The sequence below is a fragment of the Martes martes genome, assembly GCF_963455335.1.
Source record: "Martes martes genome assembly, chromosome: 6".
Taxonomy (NCBI): Eukaryota; Metazoa; Chordata; class Mammalia; order Carnivora; family Mustelidae; genus Martes; species Martes martes.
The window spans coordinates 88,836,287-88,855,622 of record NC_137893.1 but is presented as its reverse complement, the minus strand read 5'-3'; the positions used below and the strand labels follow the sequence as shown (position 1 = coordinate 88,855,622).

The 19,336-nt window shown below is 45.8% G+C and overlaps 1 protein-coding gene across 1 annotated transcript; it reads left to right on the top strand.

Annotated features, from left to right (window-relative positions):
* Nucleotides 1-13,551: 13,551 nt before the first annotated feature.
* On the top strand, nucleotides 13,552-17,361 carry TBCC (tubulin folding cofactor C). Its single transcript, XM_080806260.1, has one exon. The coding sequence runs from the start codon at nucleotides 13,667-13,669 to the stop codon at nucleotides 14,699-14,701; it is 1,035 nt and encodes a 344-aa protein (XP_080662386.1). The 5' UTR covers nucleotides 13,552-13,666; the 3' UTR covers nucleotides 14,702-17,361.
* The last annotated feature ends 1,975 nt before the right edge of the window (nucleotides 17,362-19,336 follow it).

Here is a 19,336-nt window from a genome sequence, read left to right as displayed (position 1 = left end):
TAACTTTCAACTTCCAGGACACTTTACAAGCATTTGATCTTAGTAAATGAACATTTCAACAAAAGCTTTTAAACAATCTCAAAACCTTGTAGGTCACACTATTCACTTCACACTGAATAAAGAAAGAATCTGAAGCAGAAAACTTACCTCTACCCCTTACCCACCCCCCTACAGTCTGTATTAAAAACACATCTGTTCAGGGATTAAAATTTAGCAATATCTTTTAAACAATCTTAAAATTGTTGCTTCAAATTATGACGTACAGCACAAACAGGTCCTGGCAAGGTTACCATGGAGATTAAGGGAGATAATATAAGGGAAGTACATGGTGGCTCCTGCTACCATTCAGGTTCTCAGGTTATCTTTTCTTGGCTGTGTCTGATCTCTACATGGCCAGAGGCTCAATCACTCGCTGAGCACCTGCCCTGCTGGGCAATAGAGAACAGGGTCCCTCAAGGAGTCTACTGGCTCCATCAATAAAAACAAATACCATTAACAACTCAGATTCTATGCAAACTAGTGCAGCCACTCTGGAAAACAAGATGGAGGTTTCTCAAAAAGTTAAGAATAGAGGCGAGCCTGGGTGGCCCAGTCCGTTAAGCTTCTGACTCTTGATTTTGGCTTAGGTCATGATCTCAGGGTCGTGGGATAGAGCTCTGAGTTGGGTTCCATGCTCAGTGGGCAGTCTGCTTGAGATTCTCTCTTCCTCTTTTTTTTTTTTTTTTAAAGATTTATTTATTTATTTGACAGGGAGAGAGCACAAGCATGAGGGATGGCAAAGGGAGAGGGAGAAGTAGACTCCCCACTGAGCAGGGAGCCCGATGGAGGGCTTGATCCCAGGACCCTGGGTCGAAGGCAGATGCTGAACCAATTGAGCCACCCAGGCGCCCCTCTCCCTCTCTTTCTGACCCTCCCTCTCATGTGCACTCACTCTCTCTCTCTCTCTAAAATAAACAAATCTTTTTTGAAAATTTTAAAAAGTAATTAATTAATTAATTTTTAAAGATTTATTTATTTATTTGTCAGAGAGAGAGAGCGAGCACAGGCAGACAGAGTGGCAAGGAGAGGCAGAGGGAGAAGCAGGCTCCCCGCTGAGCAAGGAGCCCGATGTGGGACTTGATCCTGGGACACTGGGATCATGACCTGAGCTGAAGGCAGCCGCTTAACCAACTGAGCCACCCAGGCATCCCATATCTTTTTTTTTTTTTAAGTTAAAATAGAACTACCCTATGATCCAGCAATTGCACTACTAGGTATTTACTCAGAGAATAAAAAAATACTAATTCAAAGGGATATATGCACCCTGACGTTTGTAGCAGCATTATCGACAACAGCCAAATTGTGGAAACAGCCCAAGTGTTCATCAACTGATGAATGAATGAAGATGTGGTATATACAATGGGATATTACTCAGCCAAAAAAAAAAAAAATGTAATCCTGCCATTTGGGGTGACATATAGGTAGCAAGTACAATGCTAAGTGAAGTCAGTCAGTCAGAGAAAGGCAAATACCGTATGATTTCACTCACATGTGGAATTTAAGAAACAAAATGAATGAGCAAAGGGACAGAAAGAGAGAGAGAGGCAATCCAAGAAACAGACTCAACCTTAGAGAACACACTGATGGCTACCAGTGGGCAGCTGGGTGGGGGGATGGGGAAATAGATGATGGGGATTAAGGAGGGCATGTGTTGTGATGAGCACCGGGTGTGGGCTGTTGTATGGAAGTGTTGAACCACTATATGGTACACTTGAAACTAATATTACACTGTATGCTAACTAACTAAAATTTAAATAGTAACTTTATACACATATATGATAAAAAATAAATTGGTTTTTGGACCTTGAAAACTACAAAGAAACCCCTAGAATTCTAGAGTGCCTGGGCTGAACAATTCACTTATTCCTCCAACAGATAATCATTGTTAGCCTCCCATGCTAGGCATGGTGCCATATTCTGGGATTATGGGGTCCAAAAAATAGTAGATACAACCACAGTCCTTATGGTGTCTACAGTCAAAGAGTTTAGAGTTTGGGAAAATATGACACATTCCATTAGTATTACATAACATACAACTGTTTGACACTCCCTTATCTATAAAGTGAGGTAAGATCAGTGGTTCCCCAAGGTAAAGATTTCATAGATAGAAAGGCTGTCATAAAAGAAAAACTTAAAAAAAAAAGAAAAAGAAAAAGAAAAAAGAAAAATGATATGATCTACTAATATAATTCTTTAAACTGAATTGTCAAGAAGAAAGAATCACCACATATCCTTATTTTTCCCTTAAACTATAAGCCAGTTTTTATCCTGATACATTAAAGGATTCGTCGGAGCTTGCGCAGGTCTCTCTTTCTGGGATTCCCTCGTTTTCTTTTGCAGGACTACTTACATGTAGCATATGCCCAAATATCCCCAGAACTGCAGAAACCCTGGACAGTAAAGGGCCCTTTCTGAGACAGTATATAATGCACATCACAAATTCTGCTTCTACTACTCACCTTGAGGACTGAGAAATGTTCTGGCACAAAGGTCCAGCAACTGGCAGGCAGAAAGGGACCTGGCAATAGCTGACGGTCTACCACAGGTCTGCCCAACAGTTGGTACTTTTCTCACACATTACTTTTTTTTTTTTAAGATTTTATTTTATTTATTTGAGAGAGAGAGAGAGCATGAGAGGGGAGGTCAGAGGGAGAAGCAGACTCCCCATGGAGCTGGGAGCCTGATGTGGGACTTGATCCCAGGACTCCAGGATCATGACCTGAGCTGAAGGCAGTCATCCAACCAACTGAGCCACCCAGGTGCCCCCCCCCCACATTACTTTATTTAACATCACAACAGTCCTGGGAGAAATATATTTCTCTTTATCTCCGCTTTACAGTTGGAGGAAACTGAGCTCAGAGAGGTTATGCATCATGCTTAGTGTCACAGAGCTAGTAATCAGCATTTAAACTCAGATCTGTCCACTTATTACCAACATTCTACTTCACTGACAGGAAGAGAAAGAAGAGAAAGGACAGATACAGGAAAGTTTTAAGAGAGGTATATGCCTTTGCCACAAAAAGAATTTGAAATGATACTCAAAAGACAATTTAGATAGCTGACTGTGTGTCCCTCCTTCTATGAGTCAACAGCTTCGGAGCCTCTAACTCAGCCTCTTTCCTGATCAGTTCAGCAAATACCCTCCTCTGGCCCTGGACTTTGTCCCTTTCCCTAGAAATGAGAACAAGAAGCCCCTTCCAACTTCTTATCACAGTGCTAGGAGAGCTCTTGCTTCTGGCCCGTCTTCAGCTGTTAACTCATCTATTTAACATCTTTCTATCAGGCACTTCCTGTGTAGCTGGCACTGTGCTAGGCAGACAGCTAGAACAGGATACATCCATGCTTGGAGAAGCCCAAGCTGTAGAATACGTATCTGTAAATAGATACTGACCTCACAAATGGATAGGCGTTCACCCAGAGCCTATGGAAGGAAGGATCCAGATAGGCTTCCAGGAAGAGGTGTGTAAACTAGGTCCGGTGTAAAATAGTCCCCCAGGTGGAGATTAGAGAATCACAGGCAGTAGGACAAGGAAGCAAGCAGCAGGTCCCAAATGGAGTCCCCAGCTCTCTCCAAACATGCTCTTCCTGGTTCACTATCTCTGGCACCAGGATGACCATGGACCCAGCTCCTCAAGCCAAAACCTTCCACAACTCTCTGCCCTCCATTATCCCTCACCTCCAGTGAGTCAGAGTCCTGTGTAGTCTCCTAAATCTCTCATATGTTACCCCTTCCTTCTCTCTCTTCATCCCTCATCATGGCCTGGGACCTCCGCTTCTCCTTGGCTCCAGAGACAGCCTCCAAACTGGTTATCAGGTTACTTTTGCTCCAAGAGAATCCATTCCACATAGAGCATCCAGCCCGATTCTTTGTTAACGAGGGAGTGGGGAGGAAAAGTAATCTGCATCTGTCATTATCCTGCCAGAATCCTTCCCCAGTTCCTAGTGACTTCAATGTTAAGCCCAAACTGCCTGCCGGGGTAGCGGAGACCCCTGGTGGTCTGGCCTCGGCTCACTACGCCAAGCTCAACTCTGATCACCTACAGCCTCAATGTGCTGCAGGTCCTCTAACAGGGCGGCTTACAACCCTGGCTGCCCACTAGGACCACATGGTGAGCTTTATAAAACACCAGTGCCAAAGTCCCATTCCCAGGGATTCCTCCCAGGACTACCAATGTGCAGCCAGAGCAGAGGGCACTGCTCTCGTCGAACACATCTTTTTCTCACGTCCGGGTTTATTGCCATGTCTCTGTTGTTAGAGGCACTGGAGCTCTCCTAGCTTCCTGGCCATCAGGCTAGGGACTTCTTGTCTTTCTTACTGTTGTATTTCTAGCACCTAGAATGGTGCCCAGATCATAGCTGGTGCTCCAGGAATATCCACAGAAAGGAGTGATAAGTGATTTCTTTCCCCCCTTCTCCAGGTTAGATCTCACTCATTTTTCAAGATTCAGCTTAGATTTTCTAAAAGACACCCCCTACCCACCCCATTCCTCTGGTCTGGATTAGGTTACTGTGGGTGATCTTAGCACCCAGGATTCCCCCCATTAGAGGGTATATCCCACCACATTGTCTGTATCCCTCACTTAGGCTGTAAACGCGGAGGGGGCCCCTCTCTGTGTGTTCAGCACCTTGCAGAGTGCCTACCACATGGTTGGGTCTGACTGAGTAAGTGCAGCCTGAGTAAGTAGAAGTGGGTGAGCATGGTGTGCTGGTGTTATGGCAAGTATGTTGTGGCACTGGTGGGAGAGGAGGCTGGAGAGGTACACTTGGAACAGGCTGAGAAGGTCCTGGTAACAGCACTAAGGAATTGGAACAGTACTGGACAATAGGGAGGCAGCAGAAGTTTGAAGTGAAGTGACTTCAACAGTTGAGTTTTAGGGCAGTCACTGGCTGAGGCTTGGAGGGCTGGGGGAACGCCAGGTGGCACTGGGTAGGGAACCAGCTGGGAGTCTAGAACAATAGACCAGGGAAAAGAAGATGAGGGAGGGCCCAGAACTGATAGAGAGACAGGACAGTACTTGTAGCCATGAGGCCCCGGGAGGGAGAATGAGGCACTGTCACCTTCTGCTTGGGAGCAGACCGATGTGGCGTTAGGAGCACAGTCAGGTGGTGTTAAAAGCTTGGACTTGGGAACCAGACTGGCTCGATTCAAATCTTAGCTCTGCCACTTGCTAGGTCTTGGTCCTGAGGAAGTCACTGTCATTTCTTCAGTTGTTCATCTGTTAAATGGAGACAGCAGTAGTTCCTACCTCACAGGAATGTTAAGACTGAATGAAATAATACATGTAAATGTTCAGCCACTGCCTGGCACACGGTGAATGTCATGTAAGAGTTAGCAGAACAATTTCTACTATATAGCATGGTGGATTACCCGCGAAGATGGCTGCCCATTCCTTCCATCTCTCTCTAGAGGCCTATGGCCCCACCCACCAGGAGGCGGAGTCTGTTTCTTGAATCTGCGCTGGCTTTGTGATTTGCTTTGACCAAAAGAATGCACTAGAAGTGACACTGTACCGATTCGGTCTGAGCCTAAATGGGCCTGGTGGCCTCTGCTTATGCCCCTTTGGAAATCAGGCACCATGCAAAGTTAAGTTCAACCACCACAGGCTAAGAGACCAAGCGTGAGGGAGAGGCCACCAGGAGAAGCTAGGTACACCAGGCGACAGCTAGCACTAAGGCCCCAGACGTGGGAGGGAGGCTATCTTGAACACTCCAGCCCCAGCTGAGCCCGCCGAATTGTGAGAAATAATAAATTATTGTTATTTTAAGCTATTACGTTTTTGAATGGTTATGCAGCAACAAAGGATCGAAACTTACATAGAGGAGAAAAAGTATCACTGGGGCACCGAGGATTTCATTTCAGGCCCTCTACTTCAGATGGGGTATTTTTTGTTTGTTTTATTAAGATAAGGTATTTTGGATAGAAGATAGTTCCAAGGACAGTAAATAGTGACTTGGCAATAGCTAGAAGGGTGTTGGCAGTTCAGGGTCAGGCTTAGGAGAGAGGTGGAGGAGGCAGGGAATGGAGAGGTGGTCAGCACGTGGACAGGAGTCCTAGGAGAAGGTAAGGTGGCCAAGGAGGCGAGAAGGATGAGGAGGGGGCACCGGGAGAGAATCCTGGCCTCACGGGTATTTAACGGGTGGGCAGAGAGAAGTCTGTGAAGGAGACAAGAAGCAGCAGTGATAAGAGATAGACACGCAACTAAAAACCAGGAGCTGTGCTTTGAAAAGTGGTACTCAAGCTCTTCGAGCTACAAACAGCAATGGGTTTGAAGTTAGAGGGGAAGAGAGCAATCTCACATTCAAATAAAGTGACAGAGGCAGAAGTCGGATGAGAAGGGGCTAAGGAGGGACGATAATCGAGAAATGTAGATTATGGTTTTAAGACATAGCAAATGTAGACATAGCATATGTAGATTATGGTTTCAAAAGTCTGTGGTTAAAACCAAACTCATAGAAAAAGGGAGTAGCGGGGTGGTTGCCAGGAGCAAGGGATGGTGGAGGGATGGGTGAAGATGCTCAAAACGTACAAACCTCCAAGGGTGCGTGAGTGGCTCAGTTGGTTAAGCGTCTGCCTTTGGCTCAGGTCACGATCCTGGAGTCCTAGGGTTGAGTCCTGCATCGGGCTCCCTGCTTAGCAGGAAGTCTGCTTCTCCCTCTGCCTGCCGTTTCCCCTGCTTGTGCTCTTTCTCTCTCTCTCCCTCTCATTTTATCTCAAATAAATAAATGAAATCTTTAAAAAAAAGTACAAACTTCCAGTTATAAGATGAACAGTTTCTGGAGATGTGACGTACAGCACAGTGGCTATAGTTAACAACACTGTATTGTGTATTGGAAGTTGCTATGAGAGTAGATCTTAAAAGTTCTCACCGGACACACACATGAAAGGTAACTATGTAAAATTATGGATATATTAACTAACTCTTGTGGTGGTTACTTTGCAATACACACATATGTATATCAAACCATCATGCTATATATCTTAAACTCACACAATGTTATATATCAAATTAAATGTCTGCAAAGCTGGGGGGAAAATAAACCTAATTACCTATACTCCCAAAATTGTTCTTAAAAAATAGAAGACTGTAGGGGCGCCTGGGTGGCTCACTTGATTAAGCATCCAACTCTTGATTTCAGCTCAGATCACAATCTCAGGGTCATGAGATTGAGCCCCACACCAGGCTCTGTGTGGGTGTGGAGCCTGCTTAAGGCTCTCCTGGGGCACCTGGGTAGCTCAGTGGGTTAAGCCTCTGCCTTCGGATCAGGTCATGATCCCAGGGTTCTGGGATCGAGCCCCACATCAGGCTCCCTGCTCAGCGAGGAGCCTGCTTCCCCCTCTCTCTCTGCCTATCTCTGCCTACTTGTGATCTGTCTGTCAAATAAATAAATAAATAAATAAAATTTTAAAAAAAAGATGCTCTCTCTCCCTCTCCCTTTGCCCCTCTCCCACCTTGCGTACATGCTCTCTCTTGCTCTCACTCTCTCTCAAAAAAGAAAAAAGAAAAAAAAAACAGTAAAGAAACTAAAGATAGAATAGTACAAAAGGCCTGTTAAGAGAAGGAAGAAAGAGCATCCACTTAAGTGGATGATGGGACAAAAAGAAAATTGTTGTAAGTTGAGGGAACCTACTTGCTGGGAGGAGATGCTGAAGAAGAGAGAGGAAAGATCCCAAGGAGACGATGAGTGTGGCTGGAGGTCCCAGAAACATGAAGGGGAAGGGATATGGAAACTCAGGTGGATGGCTTTGCTTTGGCTGAGAAGGTAAAGACAAAGAGGCGGATCTTCACAGACAAACTGTAATTGAGATGGGAGGCAAGTTCAGGTTCCCAACTGGTGAGCTTTTTCCTCTGTGAACAGGAGGTAAGCTCATCTGCTGACAGGCAGTAGGGCTCCTGGGAAGTGACAGAACTTTCTTTTTTTTTTCTTTTCTTCTTCTTCTTTTTTTAAAGATTTTATTTATTTGAGAGAGAGAGAGCACACACAGGAGGGGTTGGGGAGAGGGGAGAAAGCAGAGCAGAGGGAGAGGGAGGAGACTCCCCGCTGAGCAGGGAGTCTAATGTGGGCAGCCCCTCCCCCATGATGACCTGAGCCTGTTAGGCACTTAACCTACTGAACTACCCAGGCACCCTGTGACAGAACTTCCTGAAGAGTCTTATGCGGAATGAACGAGGGACTGCAGGGGGCAAACCTCAGACTCTTCTGGAAAAGTTGCTTTACGTGGATTCCCTGCCTTCTGAGGGTCAGGCTCTCAACACCAGCTTCTTTCCTCTGGCCTACCCCACACCCCATGTCCCTCCCCTGAGTTGGTCTCTGGGAGGTTCTCAGTCATTCCCTCATTCATTCTCCAAGTGCTGATAATCTACACCACCCAGCCTCACTTCTCTGGGCAACATACTGATCCTCTTCCCACAAAGCTTTCTTTCTTTCTTTTTTATTTTATTTATTATTTTTTCTTTCTTTCTTTTTTAAAGATTTTATTTATTTATTAGACACAGAGAGAAAGACCGCAAGTAGGCAGAGAGAGAGGGGGAAGCAGGACCCCTGCTGAGCAGAGAGCCTGATGCAGGGCTCGATCCCAGGACCTGAGATCATGACCTGAGCCGAAGGCAGAGGCTTAACCCTCTGAGCCACCCAGGTGCCCCCCCCACAAAGCTTTCAAACCTTACCCACACTTAGAGACAAGCCCAGCCCTTTCCTCCCATATCCAGCAGAGGACCTCACTGCCTCCTTTACAGAGAACACAGAAACCATCCGACTCAGCTGCTGATTACCAAACATACAAATTTACCTACAGCTGCACCCTCTCCTGCTGATACAGCATTTTTTAAAAATGCAGTTTAATTTAGGGGGCCTTGATTAGTATTTCTGAAATGCAATAAGTAGAACAGAAAATAGTATCTAGTGTACATTGTAAGCGTATTTACTGTTTCTTACAGCCTCTGTTTCGATTACCATGCATCTGTTACTGTGGGCTGAGGTCAAATAGTTTGTGTATGTTGGAAAACATGCAACAATAAAAAGTTTAAATAACAACATTGCAATGTTGCTCTATTTAGGATGGATCCTTGTACCTGTGCCTGTGCTTTGGGACCCACTCGCCCCACCCAGCCTTTTCAGGACCCTTCTACTATGAACCTTATGTTTCTTTGTAAAAAACAAAAACCTCTCACTGGCCTCCTCCTTTCCCCCAGTTACTGTCCCTTCCCCTTCACAGGAGAACTTCTCCAAAGAGTTATCTGTGTTTGTCACTAGCTCCATTACCCCCCTCCCCCCCCAGTCTACTGCCCACAGCAGTCCTCTGGAATTTTCTCCAGAAAGTCAGCAGTGACTCCACGAGCCCATACATCTAGAAGATACTTTGCAGTGCTCACTCACTTATTCTCACTCACCCTTCCAGCCTCACTTAAATCCCACAGAAGTCTTCACTGACCTCCCCAACAAGGTCAAACCTCCCCCTGGCAGCACTCACTGTTCTTCTTTCTTCTGTAACTGTTGTCAGTCATCACTGTTGCACTTTTACATGTTTGTGCCATTATTGGCCCAGTTAGCCCTCCTCAAGGAGGAAAGGGACTCTGTCTGTCTTTATTCACCTTGGCAGCTTGAAGGGGTCTGTGGGCTCAGCAGGGGGCTCAGCAAGTGCTTCATAAACTGATGCTAGATTCAAAAAAGGCCCTGGGTGTACAATGATGAAAAGCATTCCAGAAAACTGAAGGGGGCTGAAGGGGAGGAGAGCTAGGGGCAGAGATGGAAGGAAGGGGCTGCTCCTGTCCTGCTTCCCAGACCAACCTGGAGCCTTTGCAAGGACAGCACATGCCAAGGACATGCTGTCATCTTTCGGGGTCAGAAAAGTCAGCAACCAAGTTGGGAAATTTGCCTAATGTTAAATACTTGGCATGTAGTGCTCTTTAATGAATGCTTTATATCTGCTATATAGTCAATGTTTGCTGAAAGATGTTACTTCCTTTTTGGAATACAGCTACTAGAAAACAGGGCCTGGACCTCTTTGTTTGCCTGGTATCTTCCATCCACACCCGGTCTCTGCTAAATTCCACAGAACGGCAAAAGGCCTTATTTCTGGCTGTCTGGCCATAACTGAAGACTGCTTCCTGTGCTGAAATGTTTTCATTTCCTTTGGCATACTAACACATAAATATTGACTAATGATATGAAAAGATCAAGTGAATATAACAAATACTTAGCATCCAATACAGTACGGAGATGAGACCGGCAACATCAAGACAGGGAGAAACTCTACTGAACAAATGATCAGGCTCTTCCAATGAAACAATTGCTCAGGCATGGGGGTGGCTTTAGAAGTGATTAAAGTAATTGAAGGAACAGATCAACTAGACACATTGTGTGGAACTTTTTGGGATCCTTAGTCAATAAGTAACTTAAAAGGGGGGAAATTATAGCATAATCAAGGAAATATGAATACAGACTGGAATTCTGATGATAATAAGGAAACTTCACTATGTTTCGGGAATGTGGTGATGGTATGTGGTCATGTTTTAAAAAGGCAGTCCTCATCCTTTTGAGACATACTGAAATACTCATAGATTGTAAAAGATGAAATGATACAATGTCTAGGATTTGCTGTAAAATAATCAGGGGGATGGGGTGTGTAAGTGGCCAGAGTTTTGGAAGAAACCAGACTGTCAGTTGGTAACTTGAAGCTTGGGTGTACATTGTGTACACCCACTGTGTGAAATTTTGAAGATGTTAAAAAATCAATCTCACAACAGAACCATAAACCATAAATGTTTGTTAAGTAATTTTTGAAGTCTAGAACACCTTAGGAGTCTTTCAAGATGTCTCAAAGAGAGCAGCAGTCCTTGATTCACAAGCTCTTTGAAAGTAGGATTCAGAGTTCTCGTGCTGCTTGCCTTTTGCCACATGTCACATTGTTGTCGTGAATCACCCTGTCTCCCGGCATTGGAACAGGCCCTCCCCTCCCAGGAGCTGGGATCCCTTTCAAGGATGCACACTGAACTGACTGCCCTCAAATGTCAGAAGAAAGACCCAAATACAGCCTGGCACCTGCTAGAGATTTTCTGGCCCTCCTGTTGCTTTTGAACATAGAAATGTAGCTTCATGTTCCTATCTTGGCCACCTACCTTGGCTTGCAGCTCTGCTGGGGGCTGTAGGGAACTATCAAGCCAATGTTTCATGAGGACCACATCACTGACCCCTGCCCATTCCCACTCAGGCTCCACATCAGTCTCTGAAACTTCCTTTAGTGCCGGGGGTCAACAGGCTGACCTGTATGTTTTCGTCAAAGGACAAGGAAGGGGCTATTGTTTCTCACAAGAGTTTGAACTGGGGCGCCTGGGTGGCTCAGTGGGTTAAGCCTCTGCCTTCAGCTCTGGCTGTGATCTCAGCGTCCTGGGATCGAGCCCTGCATAGGGCTCTCTGCTCAGCAGGGAGACCCCCCCCCCCCCACCGCTCCATCTCTGCCTGCTTCTCTCCCTACTTGTGATCTCTCTGTTCAATAAATAAATCTTAAAAAAAAAAAAAAGAGTTTGAACTATTCAGAAACTTCCAAAGTCTACTGGCCTTTATGCCAAAACCTGTTTGGGGGCAGAAATGAAGTTCTCGGGAAGGTTTCACGACGTTCAATTCCACTTATGATAACAGACACTACCAACCACCCACAGATTCACTGTGGCTAATACAGAAATGTTGCCTCATGCACCTGCAGCTCCAGTAAACCTCGTTCCGCTACAAACTTTCTTAATTTGAGTGCGACAAGTTCGACTGCTGAAAAATTTAAGGAAGGCAGGTCGGTTTTTGTTTTTTGTAGTTTCCCTAGCAAAATAAATCTTTAAACCTTCCTTGGTTAAATCAACTCTTTACAAAATAAAGCGGCTATTGCATTCCCCCGACTTAGACAAGATAACCAGCTACATCTCATTCACCAGCCTCAGAACCGAACCTCACAAAAAGCAAAAAGCCTCATCCAGCTTGCACATGAAACAAAGCGAACGAAAACGAAGAATATATACTACAAGCACAAGCACAGAAAAATTTTACCACCCAGTTCCTGGTTTCCAGCCGCTGTACACACATACACACGGGACATCCCCACCCCTCACCCTGGCGAGCAATCTGACGAGCGCTGTGATCTGCGCTTGCTTGCAGTGGAGAAATACAGGAATTTTTGTGTTGTGTTTTGTTGTTTTAAATGGGAAGAGAAGGAGGAGAGTGGGGCGTGAAAAACTGGAAATAAGTCTTAATTCTCTCGTTTCTTCCCATCTTTCTCTGCATCCAAATGCAGATGTATCAGTGAAATTTCAAGTGACAGTTTCTTGGACAAATACCCCAATTAGAAACGGTGGAGGCTGGGAACGCGGTGGAGAGCAGGGTGAAACCGAAGCCCTGCAGGGCGGGCGGGGTTAAAGACGCGCCCCGCGCTCGGCGGGCTGCACCAAGCACGCGAGGTGGCGGCTAGCCCGCAGCCGGCGGCGTCTCGGCTCTGAGCCGGCCGGTTGCCCGGCGTTTTGCTGGTGACTACGCCGGCTTGGCGGCCCACTAACACCTCCGACTGATCCTGACTTTAGGCTAGGCTCATTCACTTCCGGTGACAAATCCCTCCCACCACCTCTAGAAATAATGTAACATTTCCCCCAAGGCTTTCCTAAAGACCGACGGCCCCACGGAGAGCTGCAGAGCCGGGGGCTGGGAGTCTCACCCCCGCGCCACCAGCAGCGCTCAGCTGCGGAGGGAGTGACCGCGAAGAGGGGGACGGGGGGGACGTGGGAGGAAGAGGAAGGGGGTGTGGAATCTCACCCTCCCCCGCCCCCACCCCTCCGACTGCAGCAATTGGCCAAAAAAATAGTAATCCGTTTTTAGACTACCCTTGGGCCCCCGGAACCCGGTTGCAGTGAGAAACCCAGTCTCTCCCATCCCGGTGCCCCTCGCCTACTCCCGCCCCCGTAAGTGCCTGCGGGAATCCAGGAGACCCCAGGCCACGCCGAACTGCTGCGGCTGAGAGGGGAAGGCGGGTAGAATAAGGGTTTGGGGACGGCAGGAATGGGTTGGGGGAGGGGGTGGTGGAAAGGAAAAGAAAAAACCAGAGGCATGCAAGCGGCTCCCTAGCCAGCTGTTCCAGCTGCCGCTTCCTCCGGCACGGGCCGGGCGGTGCAATATACCCCCCCTCCATCTTTCTCACCACTACCTGTCCCCCCACCCACCATACGCACACATTCCCCCCACCAGTAGCGGATCTCCGGCCCGTAAGGGGGTAGTAGGGAGGAGCCGGGGGGAGGGGGAGGCCTGCGAGTTTCTAACCTTGTTCTTATAAACAAACCCACATGTGCAGCTGCCGCTGCTGCAACTCACCCCACAATCCCGGATATAAGTCCTGCCCCTTTAAGAGGAAAAAAAGCTTCCCCCTCCTGTCTCCCACCCCACCCATCCACAAGGACCTTTGTCTCCCCACCCCTCTTGTCACTCGGCCCCGCCTCATATCCCCGCCCCCTCCAACGCGGAGGGACCAATGGGCGAAAAAAATAAGGCCGGGGCTGACGTAAGCGTGTCCGGCCAATCACAGGACGCGTTGGTGGGCGGCCCCAGGGAGGGCGCGCCCGGAGGAAGCAAGGTAGGAGAAAGGAAGCTGGAAGTCAAGATGGAGAGCGCTGGTTGCTCCGCTGCCGCGGCAAACGGGGCCATGGGTTCGCCGCGGGACCGGAGCATGGTGCCTGAACGGCTTCAGAGACGAGAACAAGAGCGGCAACTGGAAGTAGAAAGGCGGAAGCAAAAGCGGCAGAACCAGGAGGTGGAGGAGGAGAAGAGCGACTTTTTCGCCGCCGCCTTCTCTCGGGAGCAAGTGGCGGTGGGAGAGCTTCTGAAGAGCGGGGAATCCATGGAGCAGCTGGAGGAGGCGGCCGCTCGGCTCCAGGGCCTGCAGAAACTTCTCAACGACTCGGTTTTGTTTCTGGCCGCCTACGATCTGCGGCAGGCACAGGAGGCGCTGACGCGGCTGCAGGCGATCCTGGCCGAGCGGCGCCAGGAGCTGCAGCCCAAAAAGCGTTTTGCCTTCAAGACCCGGAGGAAGGACGCTGCTTTCGGCACCAGAGTCGACGCAGGTCCTGGCGTCCCGGCCGCTGAAGGCGTCCCGACCTCCCCGCCGCCATTGGAGGAGGAGGGAGGCATCGGCTCCAGCTTTGTCTGCGGCTTCTCCAATGTGGAGTCCCAAGTCTTGGAGAAGCGGGCGGAGGAGCTGCACCAGCGCGACGTCCTTTTGACCGATCTGAGCAAATGCACAATCAAACTGTACGGCAATCCCAACACACTGCGGCTGGCCAAAGCCCGAAGTTGCACACTGCTCTGCGGCCCGGTGTCCACCTCTGTGTTCCTGGAGGACTGCAGTGATTGCGTGCTGGCCGTGGCCTGCCAACAGCTCCGCGTACACACTACGAGAGACACCCGCATCTTTTTGCAGGTGACCAGCAGGGCCATCGTGGAGGACTGCAGCGGGATCCAGTTCGCCCCCTATACCTGGAGCTACCCGGGCATCGACAAGGACTTCGAGGGCTCTGGTTTAGATAGGAGCAGAAATAACTGGAACGACGTCGACGATTTCAACTGGCTGGCCCGGGATATGGCCTCCCCGAACTGGAGTATTCTCCCTGAAGAAGAGCGAATGATCCAGTGGGACTAAACAGTTGTCGCTGTGTTCTTCACTCCTACCAAATACTTCCTGTGTGGGACCAGCTCCTGCTAATGGGACCTCAGAGTTTACTTATTGTTTTCATACTTTGTATGTTTTCAGTATTTTAAGGCATGAGATTGTGATAGGCTCCTACTTGTGATTTCCATTAAATTCACCACAGGTCTAACACTTTGAAGCATTTTGCTGTTTCAGTAATGTGTAATAGCTTTGATTTGACCATGATCGTTTGAAGCAGCAAGAGGAAGAGTGTGGGTGTGTGTTGGTTATTAGTGATTTGTGGCGTTTAAAACTTAATGACAAAGTAGGCCCTCAGTAAATATTTAATAAATGAATTTAGTAGTGCTCTCGTAGGAGCCAGTTAATGTAAAGTATGGTATCAAACCTGTGCAAAACACTAGTAATTGAGAGCTCTTGAATTGAAGGTTTGACTTCCACAGGTATTACTCAGCAGGGCGGTGCGCAGACCGGTGTTCAGGTACACATGCGCTTGGGCTTCTGGAATCCAGCTACTCATCCAGTTATATGGATCCAGAGTTTTGGCATCGACCCCAGGAGGCTCATGAGTCTTACTGTAAAGCAATAATAATTATAGCTACCGGGTTTTTTGTGCCCTTAAAAGGTCATAGACAATGTTCTAAGCACCTTACTCATGTAAACATGACAATGTCCAGAAAATCTTATGAGGGAGGTTCTGTTAGCACCATTTTTCAGTGAGGCAGGTGAGTCGCCTGAGTCACACAGCTTACGTGGACTAGAATTTGAAACCAGGTGGTGTGGCTTCAGAGCCCTACTTCGCAACCCCTACAACATAGTGATTTTGAATAGTGTTAGTTGAGTTGGAAAGAGAGCTTCCAAAGTCATTAAAGAGGGCAAAATGCTTTTCCTGACAGCTCAGGAATAAATATGCTACATATCCTCACACAAAAACCAACTAGTTGAGTCTTAATTTTTTCCACTCATTTTGCTATAATTTTCGACTATTACATATTTGGCGTTCTGCCCTGTTATCACCCATTATTCCTAAGTGGAAATTTAAGAGTTTCAAAAAGCTTTTTTGGGTCTAGTGGCCTTATAACTGCAGATATGATTTTAATAATGACCACAGGCATTAAAATGCTTGTAGTACTTTAAGTATTTATATGTTCTATCTTTTTCCATAAAAGAACTTAGGGTGGCTTTTAGGATATGTGAAATGTAGCAAGATAACAAATGAGAAAGAGGAATAAGGGTAGAGTCACCCAGGCATAACTGAGGCCGGTAAAAAATGTGGCCTACCAAGCTCTGTTCTAGTTAGAGATGAATCTGGAATTTTTTTCCCTCAACTATCGGCTGACTTGAAATAATCCTAATCGTGTCACAATGTGCAACATCTACAAAGAAAAGGAGCAAAAAAAAATCTGTTGCTTCGTAGAATGAATTCTGGTAATAAAAAGAGACAATATGTAATGAAATTCTCAACTATGTGTTCACATAAGAAACTAGGACTGGTATTGTAAAGCAAAGCTCCTAAACCAAGTGCCCTTCAGGAAAAACCATGCTTATGGCACTGATGGACTTGCAGTTCCTATTTGCGGACGGAACTTTCACAGGACAGTTAAGTAGTTGCATCCAAAAAAGTCCCTGCAGTCTGTAGTAGATAATAAAAACAAAATCATGGCCGTTTGAACCATAGTTGGTGCTTGCTAATCTCAACGAGCTTTCCTCTATCTTTTGAAGTTCTCTTTCTGACCTCCATACACACCTTTGCTACTTTGCTCTACCCTATGTCTCTTAGGACAGCTCTTCCCTTTCATTATGATTCCAGTGACTCAACAGCCCTTAAATTTGAGTATTACCCAAGGTTTTACCTTTAGCTTCTTTGTATGCATGTTCTCCAGAGCCGCAACTCTGAACCTCTGTGCGCAGTTCTGTCAGTGGGCTCACTTGCCTGTCAAATTCATATATTCTTAAAATCTCCATTTTCACTTCTTTCCCTCCCAAGTTCCATATTTCTTTCTTTCTTTCTTTCTTTCCTTTTTTTTAAAGATTTCATTTATTCATTTGACAGAGGGAGAGAGGGGAGGCAGGCTCCCTGCTGAGCAGAGAGCCCGATGTGGGACTCAATTCCAGGACCCTGAGATCATGACTAGAGCTGAAGGCAGAGGCTTAACCCACTGAGCCACCCAGGCGCCCTCCATATTTCGTTCAATGATGTTGCTCTTCTCCAGGCATTCGATGCTTATGAGGGCCAAGCAGGTAAGGTCAGGTTGTTGGGAGAAAGTCATTAGGGAGTGGGGGACCAGTGACTTGGCAGACAAATTTAAGCATTTTAAAAACAACGTACAAACCAAGCAAAACATTTTTTGTGGTCCACATCTGGTCCCTGAGCTGGCCGATTTGTAACATCAGACTTCCAAATCCCGTCAGTTCTGCCCGCGGCAGATCTTACCTATTTATCCTATCCTCTCAAGTCTTTCTGGCATTTCAGAAAGTTAGATGTTGTTACGTTTTCCCAAGACTTAAACTGTGATGGGTTTTTTTTTTGACCAAAAAAACCCCACCCCTAAATCAAAGTCATTGATTGGGGGGCACCTGGCTGGCTCAGCTGGTAGACCATGCGACTCTTGGTTTCAGGCTGTGAATTTAAGCCCCATGCTGGGCATAGAGATAACTTTAAAAAAAAAAAAAAGTATTGATTAGAGTTACCAAGTTTTTATTAAGCAAATTTAATAATGTCATTATAGTGAGAGCATATTGCACCAATAAATGTAATAATTATATATTTTCATAAAAAAGTCATTGGGGGGCACCTGGGTGGCTCAGTGGGTTAAGCTTGGACTCTTGATTTCAGCTTAGGTCATGGTCTCAGGGTCTTGGGATAGAACTACATGTGTGCTTGAGATTCTCTCTCCCTCTGTGCCCCCCTTTGCTCTCTCTCTAAAATAATAAATCTTTTTAAAAAGTTAAAAAAAGTAAAAATCCTCTAGGGAAGCAATAAAATTGCACATTAGTCAAGCAGTCAAGTTTATCAAACTTCATTTATGATTGGCTATGTTAGATATAATTCAGTACAGTATTACATAATTGTGAAGTATCTCTCCAGAGTCTCAACCCCGTAAAAATAAGAGAAATGGCCAATACATATAAGTTCTAATCCTGAAGTTCTGACTGCAATGCAGGAGTTACTGACAAAAAAAGTTTTAATTGTATTAACTAGGAAATGAACTAAAGCAGCAAGATGTAAAGATTCAACTTTCTATGGGTAATGTTACAAGGTAATACAATGTTTTAGAAACATCATGCAATTACTCTAGTATCACAGAAATTAGATGACTAAATTGCACTGAATTCAAAAGTCTTGGGGCACCTGCGTGGCTCAGTGGGTAAAAGCCTCTGCCTTCAGTTCAGATCATGATCTCAGGGTCCTGGGATTGAGCCCTGCATCGGGCTCTCTGCTCAGCAGGGAGCCTGCTTTCTGCCTGCCTCTCTGCCTACTTGTGATCTCTCTCTCTGTCAAATAAATAAATAAAATATTTTAAAAAAATAAAAAGACTCATTAACTCGGAAACTTAGTCACACTACTTGACTATTTTTCTTCTCTTATGAAGAAGATAAGTTGGTCATTGCAATTAAGATGAAGGGAGATGAAGGGTCAATTATTTATCCAACTTAAGTTTCAGGAAGGGCAGGGGCAATATGACACAGAAAGCCATGTTCGATTCAACTGAACAAATACTTGAGCAACTACTAGGCACCTGCTCAGTGCTGGGCACTAAGAATGCAATGGCCAACAAGCATGTGGTCTTCCTTTACGGAGCATACAGTTTAGGTGAAGAAGAATGAAAGAACAATCCTGATAGAGAAATTCTGAAAGCTCTGAAAGGGTGGTGCCTTATAACCTCTCCAGTTTAGAAAAGACATTAAGTAAGGCATCTATATCAACCACCCATCCAGGGGCTGAATTCCCTGAATGACCTCTCTGCCCACTACCTACTTGGATCAGCAACCGTCACAAAAGGATGTAGTTACTAGTCACAGACCTGTCTTCCAATTTTTCAGATACTGTACTCACTCTGAACTTTAAGAACTGACAAGACCAGGCAAGACAATTCAAAGCCATTTACTTACCTGGTAAACAGGCTCAACATTCAACAAATGCTGTATTGTGAAGATAATATTATTATTGTTTTTAGTTGAATACCTTTCTGTTGTGTTATTTTGCCAAGAAAGCTATACATAGTCTGATTTTTAGAACTGTTCTCAAGGTAGAGGTTTGAGTCTAAGATGGCAGTGCAGTGGATTTCTTAACACAGGTAATTTATGCATAGGGACAATAAAAGGAAAATCTCCCTTTGTTTGATCTTAGCCATTCAGTTCTCTTCAGAGAGCAATCATCCTGTCCCTGTCTCCTTTATTCTGGGTTTTTTTTTTTTTTTGCATTTATAAACTTAAGTGAAAAATATCCTTTTATCCTCCCACCCAAATAGAAGCATATTAAGTAAATTATTAGGCTATTTTCCCATGTGAGGACATGGTAATTTCATTCTCTTTAACTGCTGCATAGTATTCCATTCCATGGACTGTGCTATGCAATACTTGTTTTTTTTTTTTTTTTTAAGATTTCATTCATTTATTTGACACACC

Coding starts and splice junctions, on each gene's coding strand:
- TBCC (XM_080806260.1), top strand. CDS start 13,667: ATGGAGAGCGCTGGTTGCTCCGCTGCCGCGGCAAACGGGGCCATGGGT.